This window comes from Mesocricetus auratus, unplaced genomic scaffold (assembly GCF_017639785.1).
Source record: "Mesocricetus auratus isolate SY011 unplaced genomic scaffold, BCM_Maur_2.0 Super-Scaffold_100024, whole genome shotgun sequence".
In the NCBI taxonomy this organism is placed as follows: Eukaryota; Metazoa; Chordata; class Mammalia; order Rodentia; family Cricetidae; genus Mesocricetus; species Mesocricetus auratus.
Genome location: NW_024429205.1, coordinates 29,152,489 through 29,173,634, shown reverse-complemented (window position 1 = coordinate 29,173,634; position 21,146 = coordinate 29,152,489). Strand labels below are relative to the sequence as shown.

Genomic DNA, 21,146 nt, shown 5'->3' with positions numbered 1-21,146 from the left:
ACTTTAATAGTTGTATTGTTTAATAGTAGATAAAGCTATTAGAAACTCATGCTAAAACAACAACATTAGCAATGATTTGGATCTAACTGATATCTGTGGACTACTCCGTCTAACAGAGCACAGTATACTTTTTTTTAGGTCACACGGTACATTCATGAAGAGAGATTTAACTCCAAGTTATAAAAATTATTTTAAAAATTACAAAAGGAAGCCATACAATATAGTCTTAGTCTATAGGAAATCAAGTGGAAGATAGCTTAAAAAAACAAACAAAAAACAAAACTCTAAACTGGGTGATGGTGCTACACACCTTTAATCCCAGCACTTGGGAGGCAGAGGCAGGTAGATCTCTGTGAGTTCAAGACCAGCCTGCGTTGGTGGCGCATGCCTTTAATCCCAGCACTCGGGAGGCAGAGGCATGCGGATCTCTGTAAGTTCGAGACCAGCCTGGACTACCAAGGGAGTTCCAGGACAGCCTCCAAAGCCACAGAGAAACTGTCTCGAAAAACAAAAAACAAACAAGCAAACAAAAAAACAAAACAAAACAACAAAAAAAGACCAGCCTGGTCTATAGAACGAGTTCTAGGCCAGGCTCAAAAGCTACACAGAGAAAACCTGTCTCAAAAACCAAAACTAAAACAAAACTCTAAAGGAGACACATCAAATGATGTTTTTAAATAGTTTGAACCAAATGAAATAGAACACCTTAAAAAGTCTGTAGGATGCAGTAAAAAGGGTTACAGAGAAGGCTGGAGAGATGCTCAGTTGTCAAGAGCACTTGATGCTCTTGCAGGGGGACCTGGTGTGGGTTTCTAGCATCTATACTTGGCTTGCTTACAGCTATCTGTAATTCCCATTCCAGGGGAGCCTCTGTGGGCACCAGATAAGCATATGGATACATGAAGGCAAACACACATAAAATAAACAAAGCTGAAGAAAAGGAATCAGAAATTTACAAGTTTTGATGCATCCGTTAGAAAATAAAGACCCCAAATCAGTAACTAGGTTCTACCTAGGGCTTTACAGACAGGAACTACAGGAAACGTAAATACATACGGGGAAAGGAAGCAACAGAAATTACAGCAGAATCAATGACGTTTCTGTTTTATAAATAAAGACAATTTCAAATGACTTAATTCTTAAAGGACAATCCTAAAACAAGAGATTATCATTTCAGGGCAATAATCGGGATTAAAATGACATCTACAAAGAGGACCATAGCCTTAGGCTTTTAAGTGTTGCTCAGAATTATCTGTCATTTGTCAAACTCAAATTTGAGCACATTTCCAAAAGATTTTTTTAACCCGGTGCCTGCTCTGCGGCAAGTTTTATTCTAGATGCTTTAGATGCGAGATTGAAGATACGTGGTTTCCATTTGGCTCTAGACTACCTCTGAAGATAAAAGAACACAATCTGGTCCTGAATGCTGAGTTACTTGCTAAAGGTGCAGCCAACTCTATGGGTTGGGATGCAGACAGAAGTAACCAGCCTTGAATCATGTAGAACACATTTCAGAATTTCCCAGGAAAGATTTCACTCTGCAAGGGGTATCAAGATTCCCCTTGGCCCTCTCCTTGGAGCACCAAGATAACAGAAACAGTAACAGTCATCTTATTCAATTATTGGGAAAATCCCCAGACACCCAAGGGAAGCAAAGTCAGAGTGTTGTGCACAGACAGTCACAATTAGCAGAGTCCTCCTTGGACTGGATCCCCTTGCATCTTGGTAATGCTGGGTTGGCCCCCTCCAAGGACCCTATGGCTGAGGCAGAGGCCAGTGAGTGGAAAGTCCCTGTCCAGGCTTCAGATTTCTGTGGGCTAAAATGGAGGCTTCCAATGGCTAAATGGGCAAAGAATGGAAGCTCGAGAGGGAGAAATGAGGAGATCTAAGTGTTGTTGAAAAGGGGAAGGCAGGTGCTGGTTAGGGTCTGTGAGTTCGGAGAGGCAATGTCAAATCCACAGGTTCTGCCAGGCAAACAGACCCTGCAGAGAACTGCACTCTTATCTCAACAGTTTTCTCTAACCACCTCATTCCAAGCTATCTGCTTGTGACTCCTGGCTCTGGCGGTCCCCCAGCCTTGGCAGTTCCCGTGGGACTTACCTGATCTCAGTTTGTTTTCAATCATCTGGACCAGGAATCATGGCCTGAGTGTGTAAAGCACTCTGCGGGGGGGGGGGGGAGGGCGGGTGGAGTTCTTTCCTTGAGTTACTTCCAAGTTCCCCACAGCCGATGAGAAGTGATAGTCACTCTAGGATTTCTGAACGGTTCTGAGGCTCTGTTACGGATACTATGTGGGGCACATTCCAGGGCAGTGGTGTGTGAGTGAGGCTTGCATGGAGCCCTGTGTGTTATCAAGCACTACCAAAACACTGGGCAGAGAGCCAATTTGCTAAGTGTTTCCAAAGGCATGCATTAGGCAAGCAGGAACTAGGGAGACAGTCAATGCGTTTTGCTAAGTTCTTGTATGTGAGTCGCTTTAGCAGGGAATCAGGGGTGTGAGGTAGAAAGCCAGAGGGGGGTATAGGGAGCCAGAAGAATGTCTGTCCCTCAGGGAGGGAGGCTGGGATGATGTCACCCATTTCGAGGTGCCAGTTATTATTATTATTTTGTTGTTTTCAGACAGGATTTCTCTGTGGCTTTGGAGCCTGTCCTGGAACTCCCTCTGTAGACCAGGCTGGCCTCGAACTCACAGGGATCTGCCTGTCTCTGGTGTCAATTATTTCATGCACATTTACTTACCCTTTCAACAAAATCGTTCATGGTACAGATTTGTGCCCCTACTTTTCAGAGAGCTTAAGAGCCACTCACCCAAGTTCATCTGGGTATCACACGCAAGGTCTGGGTTCAAAAGTCAGGTTCCAGCATGGCGTGGCCCTTTCTCCTTTGTACCACACGGCCGTTCCCTAGAAGCCCATAATTCTTGGGGATTGATGGACTTCAGTGACAAAGCAGATAGTTCCTGTGTCCTATGTTCTTGACCTACCTCCGACCCTTGTAGACACACAGCATCCTCTAGGCAACCTTGATTACCCTTGGACCAGTCAGTACAGTCACATCTTGGCCAGGCTGCCGTCTAATGAGACTTTAGCAGACAGCTTAGTTTGCCAGCTCAGTGCTACCCCTGGTTCTGCTTCTCCGTAGCAGGAATCTAAGTGTTTGTGTCCTGTGGTGTCACCAGGCCTGGGGAGCTTTGATGTGAGTGCTACATCCAGGAACCTTGGCACTGCTGCCTGTCCTAGCTTAGCTCTGTGCCTGTCAATACGAATGCAAATGCAGCAGGAGGCTAGCAGCCAAAGCAGCTTCCTTCCCCAGCACTTGGACAGGGTACCAAGAAGGTGCCATCAGTGAGTCTGTGACGCCCAGCCTTCAGTTCTTTGACAAGCGTAAGGGTCTATCTAGTCCCTGCCACTCCTATGGAAGTAGAAGGTGTCGAGAGTGAAGTGAGTGCCTGTCACAAACAAGGCTCCATTCAAAGAGAACGATTATTATTTGGGCACCTACCGGGGTTTGAAAAGCTTACTTCTGTTTCTCACATGTTTTCATGTGAACCCAGAGGCCCAAGTCTTGTTTGAGGCCATGCCAAACCATGCCTGTGCGCCCCTGGGTGGTGTGACTGCAGGGATGCTGGGCTTCTCTCTGATGATCCCATAGGTACTTCTGCGATGAGTTCTTCGCCCCCCTCTGGTATAGGCATTCCTGTGTCTTCCAGCGGAGCCATACCTGGACAGTTTCTGTGAGTGTGTTGAGCTCGGTTGAGCTCTTCATCCCCACCCCACGCCCTCGTCTCTCCTAAGTCTCAGTTGGCATGTCTCTGCTGCTGTGTTCAGAGCTAACATACGCACCCATCACCTCTGCTGACCAGCTACTGTGCCATAAATGCTCTCGGCTTGTCACTGTTGCTGTGTTGTGACCCAGATGGGACTGCTTAGGATGCAGTGGGTAAGACACAGTTCCTGCTCTGCAGCGGACCTATGAACACCATGGTGGTAGCGGAGTGCGGATTACTCCTGACTCTTAATGAACAAGATCTGAGTCAGTTGCTCAAAAATCTTATAGCTTGCCTTAGCTCTCTTCTACCTCACCCCAGTCCCCCAAGATCTTATTTATTTTGAGCAAGTTTTTACATACCCCTTTTACCACGTGTTAAATTAGCATGAGCATTTGAACATATCCATGCAGACAGAGGCTTTCTTTATCCTAGCTCATCGATGTATCTATCCACTTACAGTGAGTCTTTGAGGACTGTAGCTTTACACATTTCATTTTCACTATCTAGTCTTGGTAGTTCGACACATTCCTTGACTTGACACTTTCAATGTTATCATAATTCTTCTTGTGTGTTTTCCACCTGAAACTTAAGGCAGAAACAGTCTTGGTTAGTTCTTGTTTTGAAATTGCAGGGCATGCATAATCTATAGAATGCTGTCTTCCTTGTCAAAGTATAGCATGCCTGTCTGTTTGTTCAAACCTTTGGAGTCCTTCAGTTTTTGCTATCCTGTTGTTTATTCTTAGATATATGATTTTGTTGAGGTTATGCTAACTGAAACATTGTATGCCAGGCCGTCTTCTTCTAACTGGCTGCCATCTGTTTATGATGGCTACTGTTTTATACATTATTAATGAACCCTGTTATAGTTGAACATAGTTTTGCAGTTGGTCCCTCAGGCTTCCCACACATAAGAATCAGAATGGTTTTACTGCACTCTATAGAACTTTGTCCTCTACTTCGTTAGTTGTTTTGCTCATTAGAACAAATGCCTCTAGGACACTATTGCATCATAACAGTAGTGACAGTGTCATCATGTTACAGATGGCTTCCGTGTTAAGTGCTTCTCAAGGTTTTTGTTCTTAAGCACGGTGAATTATATTAAGAAAATATGTTTATTCTTTCATGAAGAATTCTTAAAATCAAGTTATTTTATTCTATAAGATGTTTTCTCTTTTTTGCTTGTGTATAAATGTGCATATATGTGTGCATGTATGTATGTATGTATGTATGTATGTATGTATGTATATGCATGTGGAGTCCAGAGGTTAATGGTGGGGATCTTCCCTACATTCTCCATCAATTTTAAAACAGTACACATCTGATGCTTGCTGATTCTTCCAGACTAGCAGGGCAGAGAGCTCCAGGGATCCAGTTTTTTCTGTCTCTCCAGTGCAAGGATTACAGGTGTGCACCACCATGCCTGGCTTTTTATGTGGGGGCTGGCGATCCCCACACTAGCATAGCAAGCACTTAGCAACTTAGTTATCCTCCTACCCCTACTATGTTTTATTCTTGTGCGTATTTTCTCATGAACATCTGAGTACAGTATCAATACCCATAATTTATAAATAAACAAATCTAAGTGAATTAGGGAATGTTAATGTTTTAAGTTCAACATCAATAGATTTGAAATCTGGAGGGCCAGCAAGGTGAAAGCCCTTGCTGTACTGTCACCACTGTAAGGCAGAAGGACCGACAGACTTCTACCTTGATCCTAAATTCTCTGGCCAGTTTCAGGGCATGTTTGGGTGGGGATCTGCAAATGTTAGGCAGAGCATAATCTCCAGCATGCTGTGAAGTATAAGTTACATTTATAGTAGAAATGAAAGGGGACAAAGTATGGCTGAGAAACATCTCATGGAGAAATCGTCACTATCAGGGACAGTTGTTCTTAGGAGGTAGGACGCTTTGTGGGCCATTCCTATGACTTTATCTCATAAGGCCACAAAGTTCTCTTTTCAAAGCTCCCCTTAAACTTGCTGTCCTTTCCAGTGAATCACCTCCCATTTCCTCCCACGGGAGACACGTTATATTTTTGGCTAAGTTAGCAATGATATAAAATTTGAGAATCTTTTTTTTTGTCTATTGTTTTTAGCTGCTTTAATTTTGGGAAAAGCCAAAGCAAAGCAAAGGGAAATAGATTTGACCTCCAAGGATATTAATTCTAGGTGGGTTGAAATGGAATATATAGCTTTGATGTGACTTATTTCAGTGCTGTCCAAACCAGTGTTGGGAATCAGGCCCCTGGGCTAGTTTCCTACTGCGTGAACTAGGTATATGACTTCATCAAACCCAGTTTTCTCTCCCCTATCCCAGGGGCTGACAGTTTGCTCTGTTATTCAATGTAACAGGCTAATAACTCCCCTTTGCACCACCTCAATGCTGCTGTCGCTTGCTTGGCCTCTGACTTTCCAGTCCTCTGCGTCCCTGCCCTTTGTCCTTTCCTCTGACTTTCCAGTCCTCTGCGGTCCCTGCCCTTTGTCCTTTCCTCTGTGCCTGCTGCCTGCCCCTCTCCTGTCACAGCACAGGCAGGGACCGCAGCGCTTCTCTATCTTCGCTTTTAACACCTGGGCTTGTTTTATTTGGGTTTATTAATGTTAAATGAGCACATACTGACAAGAACTATGAAGGTAAATGACAATGTCCTTTGTTGTCACTTTAGTTGGGCTTGAAGAAGGCACAGAAAAGCATTCTGGCATTTTGAGGTGGGTGAGACCACAACTGATGACGTGGGTCAAAAGGTTTTATGGAGGACAGTTCATCACCGAGCCAGGCTTTGGTTTCCACAGGCAGTCTCTCTCTCTCTCTCTCTCTCTCTCTCTCTCTCTCTCTCTCTCTCTCTCTCTCTCTCTCTCTCTCTCTCTCTCTCTCTCTCTGCGTGTGTGTGTGTGTGTGAGTGTGTGTGTGTGTGTTTGTGTGTGTGTGAGTGTGTGGTGTGGGATTTATTCCCACAGGGAATAAGACCAAGCAGTTGGGCAGGAGTACCAGAAAGCTTCTGAGTAATGATCAATCCAGTCTGCCTGGCATGCAGACAGTGTGTCCACAGTGAGGCAACTCTGGAGTTGTGTTGGAAGGAGGTGGAGCAGACACATGGGGGGCATTTGGACTGGCCTTTAAGTGGTGGATAACATGGAAAAAAACATCAGTCTGTCACTTGTTTCTTTATCTTCCCAAGAAAAAAAGTTTCAGGACGAAGGCTTGGAGAGCCAAGGAGGATGGTTTGTCAATGGGGTTTCCTACATATCCTATAGGATTTGATATTTAAGATGGTCAATATGCAACTTCTGCATCAGTGGTAACAGATTATTCCTGGAGGTTTACACTGAGCTTCAGATCCTGATTTTGACTTCTGAAGACAAGATCTTGCTTCCCTGCTGAGGGTCCACCATGACTCAGGCTTCAAAGATTTCTGGGACCCACCATGACTGCAGGTGAGATGGGGGTGGGTTCTGGAAGCACAGAGGCTGGGTAGAGCTGGTCCCATTGTTGTGGCAGCCTGAGGTATTCAAGAGGCTGGAGATCCCAGGGATCACGTTAGGAAGAAAGGACACAGAGAAGTTTTACCACATCACTGTAAACATGAAGTGAGGCTGAGAGGAACTCTTCTATATCATGTGCAACAAAACACAAACGTTACTCCATAATGTTGGGGGAAGACCAATGACACAGGAAACTTTACTATCATATGATACATGAACAAGTATATGTCAAAATGTTAAATATGACAAAGCTATGCCATGCAGTTAATAATAATATTTTTCTGAATTTTAATGATAGTTATTGTATTTTCAGCTTTTGAAATTTTATAATTTGTTAACATGGTGACCATCAAAGCTAATTTTGTATTTGCATTTTTGTATTTTTCTATTAAAAATTCTACAAATTGTATCTGATTCAGATCTTCCTAAAGTCCAGATCAGTGTTTGGATGGTCTTTTAATATTAGTTCAATAAATCTTTTATTAATTATAATTGCAAGGAATCCTGAGCTCTCAGAACTAAAGGAAACAAGGGGATTAAAATACTCAAACAAGGAATGAAAGCAATTAATGGCTCGGCTGTAAAATTGCTATCTTTATGACGAGACCTTTAAAAAATTATGGCAGTCAACACTGCAAGCCAGATGCATTCTGTATAGAGGGCAGGGCCATCCTCCCTGGCTGGAAGGGACTGCCTAATTAGGCTCTGCTGGAGCCACACTTACTTGGCGTTAGTAACTTCTAATGCGGTGGTTTCCAGTAGATTCTTTTCCTGGCATTAAACTAGATTTTCAAACTTGTTGAAACTAGATTTTAAATTGGTTAAGATGAACCAATATGAAAAGCTCGAGGGGCTGGGGGTGTATGACTTAACTCCTCATAGGCAATTGATTTTATTGCCAAGAGCAAGGACACTGTTTAAAAAGAGTCTAACCCAAGTCCAACTTCCTAGGTTATTTAGCTGTTTTATTTCATAAAGCAGACACATGGGAAGTTACAGAAGCTTGTGTAACAATGCAGTGTGACACTTCTGAGTTTGCTGGGACTAGACAGGTGGCGAGTGACGAGTGTGTATGAGCAATGGCGCATCTTCCTGAAGCTCCCCTGTGTGGCTCTCCATGTGGAAAGAGCATCATGGGTAGCAATGGTTTTAGGATACTGGATAGAAGAGAAGAAGCCATTCCTTAGAGGTGGGCAATAAAATGAACCCTACAGTTGTCCAACTCACGACCGTGAGACTTTCCAGGCCACGGGTGGAGCCAAAGGAATTAAAAGATTTGCCAACATTATTATCCAACTTGATAAGGTTGATCTATAAAGAATATATTTTCTGCCAGCAATGGTGATATATTTACAGGCTCAGCCACTCAGAAGGCTGAAGTAGAAGGATTACTTAGCTAGAATTTGAGACTAGTCCGGACAGAACAGATATTTTCTCTCCCAAAAAGTAGTACATATTCTTTTTAAGCATACACTGATCATAAACCAAAATAGAGACTATTTGTACTACAGAATCTCAACAAGTTAAACAATTCAACACAGACAAAATAGGTTTTCTGATCACAGTGGACTTGAAACCAACAGCAGAGAGACCTTTGTAAAATCCCTAAATAGACAAAAAATTGAACAGATTTCTAACTAACTCATGTGTCATAGGAGAATTCAAAACAGAAATTAAAAACTATCTTCCATTGAATAAAGGCAAAAATACAGTACATCAAACTTGTGTGATATGAGACACTTGGAGAGCATTTGAAAGGCCTAGACATCTGTTATGATTATTTAAAAAGGAGTCTGAAAGGAGGACCACGCAAGGGTGGACATTGTTGTTCCCAGAGGTGTGAGTCATTAAGAGGAATCTCAGTGTCAGCCATGGGACTTTGCTGTAGTGACGCCCAGGCCCCAGTGGTCTCCCAAACGACAGAGGCTATTGCCACTGATTGCTCACCATAGCTAGGTACCAGCCTACTGCTGCAGGACATAGACATCGATCTTGAGCTTAGGGGGAAACATCCTCCCCCCTGGCTAGCTCTTATTGTGCTAGAAGGTGTTGCCATGGATCAAGTTCTGTAGAATCTTATGTAAACTTACATTACGGATCTCATTCTGTCTGACTTCTTTAGGCATAATTCATTTGAGATTCACCCATTTGGTAACATGTAGTAGTTGGTTCTTTTTCTGCTTCTGAACTGTATTTTATCACAGGACTCAACCTACAGTGACAGCAAGTAGATTGGTGGCTGTGTAGCTGCAGCAGGGAGCAGGGACAGAGGCAAGCAGGGACAGAGGCAAGCAGGGACAGAGGCACAGGGAAAGACTACAAAGGACATGGACAGGAGTTCGAAGCTATAGAAATGTTCTCGATTGTGCTGGAGATTCCATGGGTATACGTGTATGTCACAATTGTTAAATGATACAAGTCAAACATATGCAATTATTTGTAGGTCAATAATCTCTCAATAAGGCTGTTTTAAAAAATCATTGTTAATGATTTGGCTGCAGGAATCTAAAGCAAAATATATTCTAGGGATATCCAAGATCACAGAACATTAAGATAATAACTTTAATTGTCTCTAAAATAGTCTTGCTCATCACAATTAATAAGCTATTAAGTCTACCATGAGGCTCTTCCTACACACACAGATAAAATAGGGCATGTCATTCAATTAGGCTTCACTATCCTCTCCTCTTATCTAGGGGAGGGACTAAGGTGAGCATATGAGAGAGATTTAACATATTAGATTATAAAATAGGTTGTCAGAAATCTGTGATACAAAACTAGAAAACACATGCTAATATAAAACACATTTTCTTTACACTTTCTCCTTACTCTTGCTCTCCTTTCTTTTCTTTTCTTTTTTAGTGTCTTCTTGCTCCTTTCTGTCTTTTGTTCCCTCCACTTCCGCCCCTGCGTCCCCTCATTTACCAACAGGAGAACGCAGCGGCTCAGACCACAGCACCCATCCTTGCACATTCCGTTTCCAGTCTCCCAGTCACCCGTGAGGGAATGGCAGTTTGTATCTCTTGTTCCGGTTCCCATGACATAGACAAGGGTAATAATCAAATGCCCTTTCTTCATGGGGCTGGTGTGTAACAGCTATTCTCAACCTTTAGGGGTTTGCATATCAGATATTTACATTATGATTCAAAACAGAAACAACATTACAGTTCTGAAGTAGCAATGAAATAATTTTGTGTGTTTGGGGGTCACCGCATCATGAGGAACTGTATTAAAGGGTTGCAGCATGAAGTAGGCTGAGAGCCACTGGTGTCTAAAATGAGTTGATACAAGAAAAATGACTTGGGAGTAGTTATCAATTACCACACATGCTCCTGCTCTCAGGTGCCCATTCTATGCCAGGCACACTGGACTCCACTTAAACAGCCCGAGGCTCAAGGCGGATTTGAGAACACATAAGATTCCAAGATCTGGATCCCAGGCCCAGCTTGGCCAGTGCAATTCTCTGGCCCCAACTGTGTTCCTCTTAGATCAGAGTGCATGCTTTTTATTGTAAAAATGGGAAGTTTGGTGTAGAAAATGTATTTATGATCCCTTTCAGCTTTAACTAATGCATTTTCTAGTTTAAAAACATTACGAAGGAAAAAGCTTTGGAATAACATTTGGGCACAGCTGAAGTGACTTCAGTTTTCCTATTACAGCAAAGGCCATTTGTCCTGCAGGACAACACAGCTAAAAGGACATCAAAGCATTACAATATCAGGGGTAAACTGTTTACCTCTTTAGTGTTTTATGAGAAATTGTAACATGCAGTTTCGATTCCTATCTTCAGGAGACATTCAAAGTTCTGGATTTGAACTCCCTCTTCCTAGCACTGGACATGAAGTCTTAAAGCCATCTTTAAGGGGTAGGGGTCCCATTAGCCTGGCCTCAGTGATCTACCAGAAGTGATCCTCATCTCACGAATGCTGAACAGGTTCTGGCTTTTCCAAAGTCAGGCATTCTGAGTGGTGAGTGAAGTCACCACAGAGAATTAGCGTCCACACAGATGTGCTTGTGTGAGATTCCCTGGAGGGGAATGGAATAGTCTCGATGTAATGCAGTGGGTCATGCCTGGAAAATAGCTTTTACGAGGCAAAGAAATTTAATGCCGACATTTGAGTTGGTCCCATCACATGGTCTTGCATCACATGGCTTGGTGAGGACAGCAGTCAGACAAGATGTGAGTGCAGAATGTGTGTGTGTGTTGTGCGCATGTGTGGGGAGCACCCTGGGTTTAGTTTTAATATTTGGAAGTGACTATGGTGGAGTGAGGTGGGGACTGTCTTTGGCTAACACTCTTGGAGACACTGCCACATGGGCTGGAAATTGTCAATACTCTGGAGACTAAAGTAGGAGTGTCACACTGTTAGACCAAAGACTTATTCACAAACTACTACATTCATTACCTAACCAGTGGCTATTAACTTGACCATTGAAGACATATTGAAATCAAGGACCAAATAGGAATTTTGTTAAAATAAATGAATCTTAGGTCTTATGACCAGAGTCTCAAGTCTCTTTTGTCTGCCAGGACACTATTTCTCTTTCTCATATTCATCCTTCTGTCTGCAAGGACACTGTTTCTAACTCTTAGACTCCTTAGAGAAAAGTCTCTTAAACTGTTTTCTATTGGAGGGAGCTGTGGAGCTGTTTCCACAAAGCTTATGATGTGATGAACCTATGTTATTTATTGCTAGCTGGAACAGCCTGCCTCAACAGTACAACAATTAGTAGTACGATTTATTTTATTTAACTTTTTAGAGACTGCAGATTACTATCAATAGCACTGTAGCCTCTGCAAAGTCAATGAGGTAACCTGCATGTTTTCCTCCCCATCCAGTCAGTAGACCAGCTGTAGAGAAAGTGATTTGGTACCCCATGGCCACTATCTGAGAAGAAATAATCTCATTTAAATAGCTGGCATCTCTATGTGAGGAGTTGGGCGTGTGTGTGTGTGTGTGTGTGTGTGTGTATGTGTTTGCGTGCATGTGTGAATATCTGTGTGAATGTGTGCTTGTGCATGCATGAGTGTGTGTTGGGGAGAGCAACCAGGAAATTTAAGTTTTACTCTAATTTCTAGGATGGTTAAAGGATACCAGAGGATCTTTATTAATCACTGATGACTAAGTTTAACTTTTAAAAAATTGTATTGGTTTATTACCTAAAATTGGGAAATACAGAAATAAAACACAGATTCAGTGCCTGTGCCTGGGGACTTCCACTGTGGCTTCCATCCCGGAGGTGGCAAGAACCAAGGTACCCTGGCTTCCTGCTCCACCCACGGGACTAGGACTAGACTGGCTGCCTGTGCTTGGGGTCTACTGCTGTGTCTTCCATTCCAGCAGTGGGAGCCAATGCACCCTAGTCTCCTGCTCCACCCATGGGACCAGGTAAACCAGGGTCCATTTCAGGGCTGTCTGCCGGTGCTTGGGAACTGCTACTGTGGCTTCCATCCCACGAGACCAGGAAGTGGAGAGCTTCCAGAACATTGGACTTGTCTACACCCACCAGAAGGGAACCCCAGTCCCACACCCACCAGGAGAGGAAGAGGCACCTTCTGGAACACACTGCAAAAACGGATGGGAAGTAGACAATATAAAAACACAAGGAGCAAAAGAAAAATGATTATGACATTGCCAGAGTCCAGAGACCCTACATCACCAAGACTGGAACACCATAACACATATGAATCAAAAGAGAATGACATTAAAACAACTTCATGAAAATGATAGAGGCCCTCAAAGAGGATATGAAAAAAAATCCCTTAAAGAAATGGAAGAAAAAAACAATCCAAAAATGCGAGAAATGGAAGAAAAGACAAAGCAAAAATTGCAAGAAACAATTCAAACAGTGCAAGGGCTGAAATCTGAAATAGACACAATAAAAAAATAAACACAGTCTGAAGGAATGCTGGAAATAGAAAAGTTGGGAAAATGGTCGGGTACTACAGATACAAGTATAACCAACAGAATACAAGAGATGGAAGAGAGAATCTCAGGTGTTAAAGACACACTAGGAGAATTAGATTCATCTATCAAAGAAAACTTTAAGTCCAACAAATCCCTAACACAAAATATCCAGGAAATATGGGACACTGTGAAAAGACCAAACCTAAGAATAATAGGTATAGGAGAAGGTGAAGAAACTCACCTCAAAGGACCAGAAAACATATTCAACAAAACCATAGAAGAAAACTTTCCCAACCTAAAGAAAGACATGCCAAGGAAGGTGCAAGAAGCTTACAGAAAACCAAATAGAGTGGACCAAAAAAATATCCCCTTGACACATAATAATCAAGACCCCAAACATACAGAATAAAGAAAGAATATTAAGAGCAGCTAGGGAAAAAGGCCAAGTAACATATAAAGGCAAACCTATCAGAATTACACCTGATTTTTCCATGGAAATTATGAAAGCCAGAAGGTCCTGGATAGATATCCTACAAACACTAAGAGACCACGGATGCCAGCCAAGACTACTATACCCAGCAAAGCTTTCAATCAATATAGATGGAGAAAACAAGATATTCCATGACAAAACCAGATTTAAACAATACATATCCACTAACCCAGCCCTCCAGAAAATTCCAGAAAATTCTGGAAGGAAAACTCCAAGCCAAGGAAGTTAACTACAACCAGAAAAATATAGGCAATAGATAATTCCACTTTACTAACAGGCAAAAGAAAAAGTGGTGGAAATCCACATATAATTCCACCAACAACAACCATTCCAAAACAGAGGAGAATGAGCCATCAATGGTCATTAATTTCCCTCAATATTAATGGTCTTAACTTGCCCATAAAAAGACACAGGTTAATGGAATGGATTCGAAGACAGAATCCATCCTTTTGCTGCATACAAGAAACACACCTCAGCTTCAAAGACAGACGTTACTTCAGAGTTAAGGGTTGGGAAAAGTTTTTTCCAATCAGATGGACCCAAGAATCAAGCAGGAGTGGCAATCCTAATATCTAAAAATTAGACTTTAGACTAAAATCAATCAAAAGAGATGAAGGAGGTCACTTTATACTCATCACAGGAGAAATCCACCAAGATGAAGTCTCAATTCTGAACATCTATGCCCCCAATACAAAGTCATCCATGTTCGTAAAAGAAACATTACTAAAACTCAAAGCACATATAAAACCTCACACACTTATAGTGGGAGACTTCAACACCCCACTCTCACCACTAGACAGGACAACCAGACAGAAAATTAACAAAGAGACAAAGGAACTAACAGAAGTTATGACCCAATTGGGTTTAACAGACATCTATAGAACATTCCATCCAAACACAAAAGAATATACCTTCTTCTCAGCTCCACACGGAACCTTCTCAAAAATCGACCACATACTTGGCAACATAGCAAACCTCAACAGGCACAAAAAAATTGGAATAACTCCATGTATCTTATCAGACCACCATGCCTTAAAGTTAGAATTCAACAACAACACAAATCGCAGAAACCCTACAAACTCATTGAAATTGAATAATGCATAATTGCACCACTCCTGGGTCAAAGAAGAAATAAAAAATAAATTAAAGACTTCCTAGAATTCAATGAGAATGAAGACACAACATACCCAAACTTATGGGACACTTTGAAAGCAGTACTGAGAGGAAAGTTCATAGCACAAAGTGCTCACATGAAGAAACTGGAGAATAGTCACACTAGAGAATTAACAGTACAATTGAAAGCTCTAGAACAAAAGGAAGCAAACTCACCCCAGAGGAGCAGACGCCAGGAAATAATTGAGGGCTGAAATCAATAAATTAGAAACTAGGAAAACGATACAAAGAATTAATGTAACATTAGTGTAATGTTGATTTGAGAAAATCAACAAGATAGATAAACCTTTTCCAAACTTACCAAACGGCAGAGTGTGAACATGCAAATTAACAAAATCAGAAAGGAAAAGGGAGACATAACAATGGACAGTGAAGAAATCCAGAGAATCATCAGGTCATATTTTAAAAAGCTGTATTTCACAAAATTTGAAAATTACCAAAATTACCAAAGTTAAATCAAGAACAGATAAACAATTTAAATAGACCTATAACACCTAAAGAAATAGAAGCAGTCATCAAAATTCTCCCAACTAAAAAAAAGCCCAGAGCCAGATGGCTTCAGTGCAGAATTCTACAAGAAATTCAAAGAACAGGTTGTACCAATTCTCCTCAAAGTATTACATGCAATAGAAGCAGAAGGGTCTTTGCCAAACTCTTTTTATGAGGCTTCAATAACATTAATACCCAAGTCACACAAAGGCACAACTAAGAAAGAGGACTTCAGACCAATATCCCTCATGAACATTGATGCAAAAATACTCAATAAAATACTGGAAAATAGGATCTAAGAACACATCAGAAAACTTATTCACCATGATCAAATAGGCTTCATTCCAGAGATGCAGGGATGGTTCAACATACAAAAATCCATCAATGTAATCCACCATCAATGTAAACAAGCTGAGAAACAAAAATCACATGGTCATCTCACTAGATGTTGAAAAAGCCTTTGACAAAATCTAACACCCCTTCATGATAAAGGTCTTGGAGAGATCTGTGATAACAGGAACATACCTAAACATCATAAAATCTATGTACAGCAAACCAACAGCCAACATCAAACTGAATGAAGAGAAACTCAAGGCAGTTGCTCTAAAATCAGGAACAAGGCAAGGCTGTCTCCCCTCCCCATACCTCTTCAATATTGTACTCGAAGTTCTAACTAGAGCAATAAGACAACAAAAGGAGATCAAGGGGATACAAATTAGAAAGGAAAGGTCAAACTTTCACTATTTGCAGATGATAATAGTTTACATAAGTGACCCATAAAACTCTACTGGGGAACTCTTACAACTGATAAATACCTTCAGCAAAGTGGCAGGATACAAGATCAACTAAAGAAAATCAGTAGCCCTATTATGTACAGACGATAAAAGGGCTGAGAAAGAAATCAGAGAAACATCACCCTTTACAATTGCCACAAACAACATAAAATACCTTGGGGTAACACTAACCAAACAAGTGAAAGAACTGTATCACAAGAACTTTGAGTCTTTAAAGAAGATACCAGAAAATGGAAAGATCTCCCATGCTCTTGGATAGGTAGGATCAATGTAGTAAAAATGGCAATCCTGCCAAAAGCAATCTACAGACTCAACGCAATCCCCATCAAAATCCCAGCACAGTTCTTCACAGACGTTGAAAGAACAACTCTCAACTTTATATGGAAAAACAAAAAAACCCAGGATAGCCAAGACAACCCTGTTCAACAAAGCAACGACTGGAAGCATCACCATCCCTGACCTCAAGCTCTATTACAGAGCTATAGTCCTCAAAGCAGCTTGCTAGTGGCACAAAAATAGACAGGTGGACCAATGGAATTGAATTGAAAACCTGAGATTAATCCACAAACCTATGAACACCTGATTTTCGACAAAGAAGTTAAAATTATACAATGGAAAAATATAGCATCTTCAACAAATGGTGCTGGCATAACTGGAGGCTGACATGTAAAAGACTGCAGATAGATCCATGTCTATCACCATGCACAAAACTTAAGTACAAATGGATCAAAGACCTCAACATAAATCCAGGCACACTGAACCTGCTAGAAGAGAAAGTGGGAGGTATCCTTGAACAAATTGGTTCAGGAGACCACTTCCTGAACATAATACCAGTAGCACAAACACTGAGATCGACAATTAATAAATGGGACCTCCTGAAACTGAGAAGCTTCTGTAAGGCAAAGGACACAGTCAGCAAAACAAAAAAGGCACCCCACAGATTGGGAGAAGATATTCACTAACCCCACATCTGACAGAGAGCTGATCTCCAAAATTTACAAAGAACTCAAGAAGCAAGTCTCCAAAACACCAAAGGATCCAGTTAAAAAGTGGGGGACTGAACTAAATAGAGAATTCTCAGTAGAGAAGTCTAAAATGGCTGAGAGACACTTAAGAAAGTGTTCAATATCCTTAGCCATTAGGGAAATGTAAATCAAAACAACTCTGAGATATCATCTTACTCCTGTCAGAATGGCTAAAATCAAAAACACCAATGACAGTTTATGCTGGAGAGGATGTGGAAAAAGGGGAACACTCGTCCATTGCTGGTGGGAGTGCAAACTTGTACAGCCACTTTGGAAGTCAGTATGGAGATTCCTCAGGAAAATGGGACTCAGTCCACCACAAGACCTAGCAATTCCACTCTTAGGCATATACTCCAAAGATGCCCATTCACACAACAAGGATGTCTGTTCCACTAGGTTCATAGCAGCATATTTGTAATAGCTATATCCTGGAAGCAACCTAGATGCCCCACAACTTAAGAGTGGATAGAGAATATGTGGTACATTTACACAATGGAGTACTACTCAGCAGAAAAAAACCCAATGGAATCTTGAAATTTGCAGGCAAATGGATGGCACTAATAGAAACCTTCCTGAGTGAGGTAACCCAGTCACAAAAAGAGAAACATGGTATGTACTCCCTCGTATATGGATTTTAGACATGGATCAGGGGAGTGTCAGCCTACAATCCCAGTGCCAGTGAGTGAGTATGGGAAACAGGGAGGTTCCCAAGAGAGATGCATGATACCCCAGAGAAATGGAATGAGGCAAGATCTCCTGAGAAGATTGGGAACATGGGGGCAGGGGAGAGAGAGCCAGGAAAAAGAGAGGGGGATAAGAGGAGAGGAGAAGAAGGCATGGGGGAACAGAAAGGTTGAGTTGAAGTAAGAATGGAGGAGACCAGGATGAGAGATACCACAATAGTTGGAGTCATTATAGGTTCAAGGAGAGAGCTGACAATAGTGAGATCTCCAGAGATCTACAAGGATAACACCAACTGGCAAACTAAGCAATAGTGGAGAGACTACATTAATAGCCCCTCCTTGATGATAAGGTTGATAGCTACCTTATATGACATCCTAGAACCTTCATCCAGTGACTGATGGAAGCAGAGACAGATACCCACAGCTAAACACTGAATTGAACTCCTGGAGCCCAGTGACAGAGATGGAGGAGTGATGAGCAAAGGGGTCAAGACCGTGCTGGTGAAACCCACAAAGACAGCTGACTGGACAAGGGGGAGCTCTTGAACCCCAGACTGATGGCTGAGAGGCCAATAGGGGACTGATCGGGACTCCATGAATGTAGTGTCAGTGAGGAGGCATCAGAAATCTCTGGGGCCTTGGGTAGTAGATCAATGTTTACCATGGCGTACGAATGAACTTTGGGAGCCCATTCCAAATAGAGGGATGCTCTCTCAGCCTGGACACATGGGGAAGGGCTTAGGCCCTGCCCTGGATGAAATGACAGACTCTGGAGATTCCCCCAAGGAGGCCCTCACCCTTCCAGGGAATAATATGGGTATTGGGTGGGGGGCTAGGGAGCTGGTGGAGGGACAAGGGAGGAGGGGTGGGAGAGGGGGCTGGGATTGACATGTAAAGCATTCATGTTTCTAATTTAAATAAAAATATATTGAGGAAAAAACACAGATTAACAGAAATAAAACTAGCATTATTTTAGTTTATTTTTTACTAATACTTTTCTGTCATATTTTACATAGTTGACATCACATCTATGTACTTATTCACAAGATATTCTATGCATTTTCCTCTCTCTCTCTCTCTCTCTCTCTCTCTCTCTCTCTCTCTCTCTCACACACACACACACACACACACACACACAAAAGAAAGAGTCTTGCTTTTATATCCATGTCAGACCCATGATTTTTCCTTCTTTTCCCTATATCATATATATCATATCATATCATGTGTATTTTTTTGAGACAGGATCTTGCTTTTTAACCAGGCCCCTCATGACCCATGATCATACTACCTCCTTTTCGTGAGTGATGGGATTAATGAGTTTACCACCATGTCTAGCATGTAATTATTTTTAATATCAAAATAGTGAAACTACAGTATGCTTAACTATTCTCGTGTTATGTTGTTGGAAAAGCACATAACTCACCTTTGCTTTCTCGTTACAATTATTTCTATGATATGACATTACAGGATCATACTCAATATAGTTTTAGGCTTTAGATATATTTTGACACAAGGGTTGTAGCAAAAATAGACCCCCAACAGTACATAAACATATTTCATCTAATGGAAATATTGCTAATTTTGACCATTTCCTGCAAAAAGACAAAAACCTCAAAGTCTGATATCAAGCAGTATTTTATTGTAATTCTACTTAATTTTCAGATTTCCAGCTATGTTTCTTTTGTTCTTCCTTTTCTACCAACCGTGCCCAGTACTTACATTTTCATCCCTATGAATCGAATTATTTTATTTTATAAAGTATACTGAAACAATGATAGCACTCACTAGGGTGTATTTTATTAGACTGATTTAAGTATTTGTTACATGAATATTCTAAAGGCTGTAGTTTATTGACATGAAAAAATGAAGCATACATGATTAGGGATCATTACATACTAACATTAAATACTGTTTCCAAATAACATGGTTTGTTTTATGGTGCAGCTGCTGCAGAGGGTACAGTTATAACCTTCAAATCATAGGAGAATACATCATCTTTACATCAAGGGCAAAAGGACTATAAAAATACAATTCTGAAAAACTCTAGAGGACCATATTGGGATTGTCGAAGAATAAAGTCTTTTATTTACCTCTTCAAAGAACAGATTATTTTTTTCACCTCTTTATGTGCATCTCTGTCCTATAAAGAAAATACAAATGTACAATAAGATGTCACACATTTATCTTGATACTCCAAGTACTTTGATACTGAGTATTTTTGATGTGGCTATATTTCTTGAAAGGCTATTATAAATAGGCTGTAGATTTCTTAGGACTGCGCAGGATGCAAATCTATGAGAATGTAGTTACTATAAGGAGGTGTTTCTCCAGGAAATGCTCAGTGGGATGCAGCATGGAAAGGCGTCACATAGGCTGGCACAGTGGCTCTCCCAGTATGCTAACCTAGCACTGTCTCCCTTTTCTAAGCTGTGTGAAGAGGTAATTGCCCTAGCAGCAGGATTTGAAGTTACCTGGGATTATCCCCAGGAGAGCCATATAGACACAGATTTCATATACAAATATGTCACTATATGATGATTTATAAATGTTATACATTGCATTATTGACTTTATCAAGTAGCTTTACTGGAGATTACTCTCCTTTGAGTGACTAATGCCATCTGAAAATATTATAGCAATTTAAAACACAGTTTCTCCTTCAGATTAGTACCTCTGTCACTGTAAATCAAAGTATTATAATTTCTTTCCCATCTGAACCTTCTCAGTACACTCCAGGCCGCTGAAGTTGAATGTTGCTGCTAGGCAAGCAACAGTGTGGCTATTGATGAAGTCAGTATTTCATTCAGAAGTCATTGCATACTGCCTTAGACATAGGAATTCCTTTTATTTTCTGTTTTAAGAAATGCTTCTTAGGATCTGTGATTAGTCCCTTAAAGTGAAGAGATGCTCACATGAGTAATATAAATGCTGTAGTTTTGGATTCTTGGACTGCAAAGCTGTTTATACACAATAATTTGGGCTCTAGAGATCAAATGGCTGACAGTCTGGGTAGCAACTAGATGTGGGATAGGTTTAGAATGTCCTGCTAAGGGACAAAGTGGATAACTAATTCAAAGACGTTACAGGTTAGAAAGATGAAGGATGCTCACTGCAGGGAAGAAAGCTATCAGTAAAGCGCCTGCACTGAAACTTGTGCTGTGAGCTTGGCAGCGGTAGAGTAATTAGCAAAATCACTAACTGGGTCTATTTCAGACCGAAAAACCTCTAAGAGACAGGTGGTTATATCTACAAATCACTTTACCCTATTCTCTCAACAGAATGGAAACAATTCCTGACAGTACATATGCAACTTAGAAAAAGTTTAACAATACAGTG

General features: G+C 41.3%; 1 protein-coding gene across 4 annotated transcripts in view; it reads right to left on the bottom strand.

Annotated features, from left to right (window-relative positions):
* Positions 1-4,066: 4,066 nt before the first annotated feature.
* Rmdn2 (regulator of microtubule dynamics 2) overlaps positions 4,067-21,146 on the bottom strand; it is a 60,446-nt gene continuing 43,366 nt past the window's right edge. For 3 of the 4 annotated variants that reach the window (XM_040730802.1, XM_040730805.1, XM_040730804.1), the window contains 3 exons: positions 19,902-19,951; positions 9,339-9,460; positions 4,273-4,354 (listed from right to left, as the gene is read on the bottom strand). In XM_040730802.1, coding sequence (XP_040586736.1) covers positions 9,367-9,460; positions 19,902-19,951 — 144 coding nt within the window. In that variant the 3' untranslated portion in view covers positions 4,273-4,354; positions 9,339-9,366. Of the gene's footprint in view, positions 4,355-9,338; positions 9,461-19,901; positions 19,952-21,146 lie in introns of all 4 variants that reach the window. The other variant, XM_040730803.1, reaches the window with a different exon arrangement.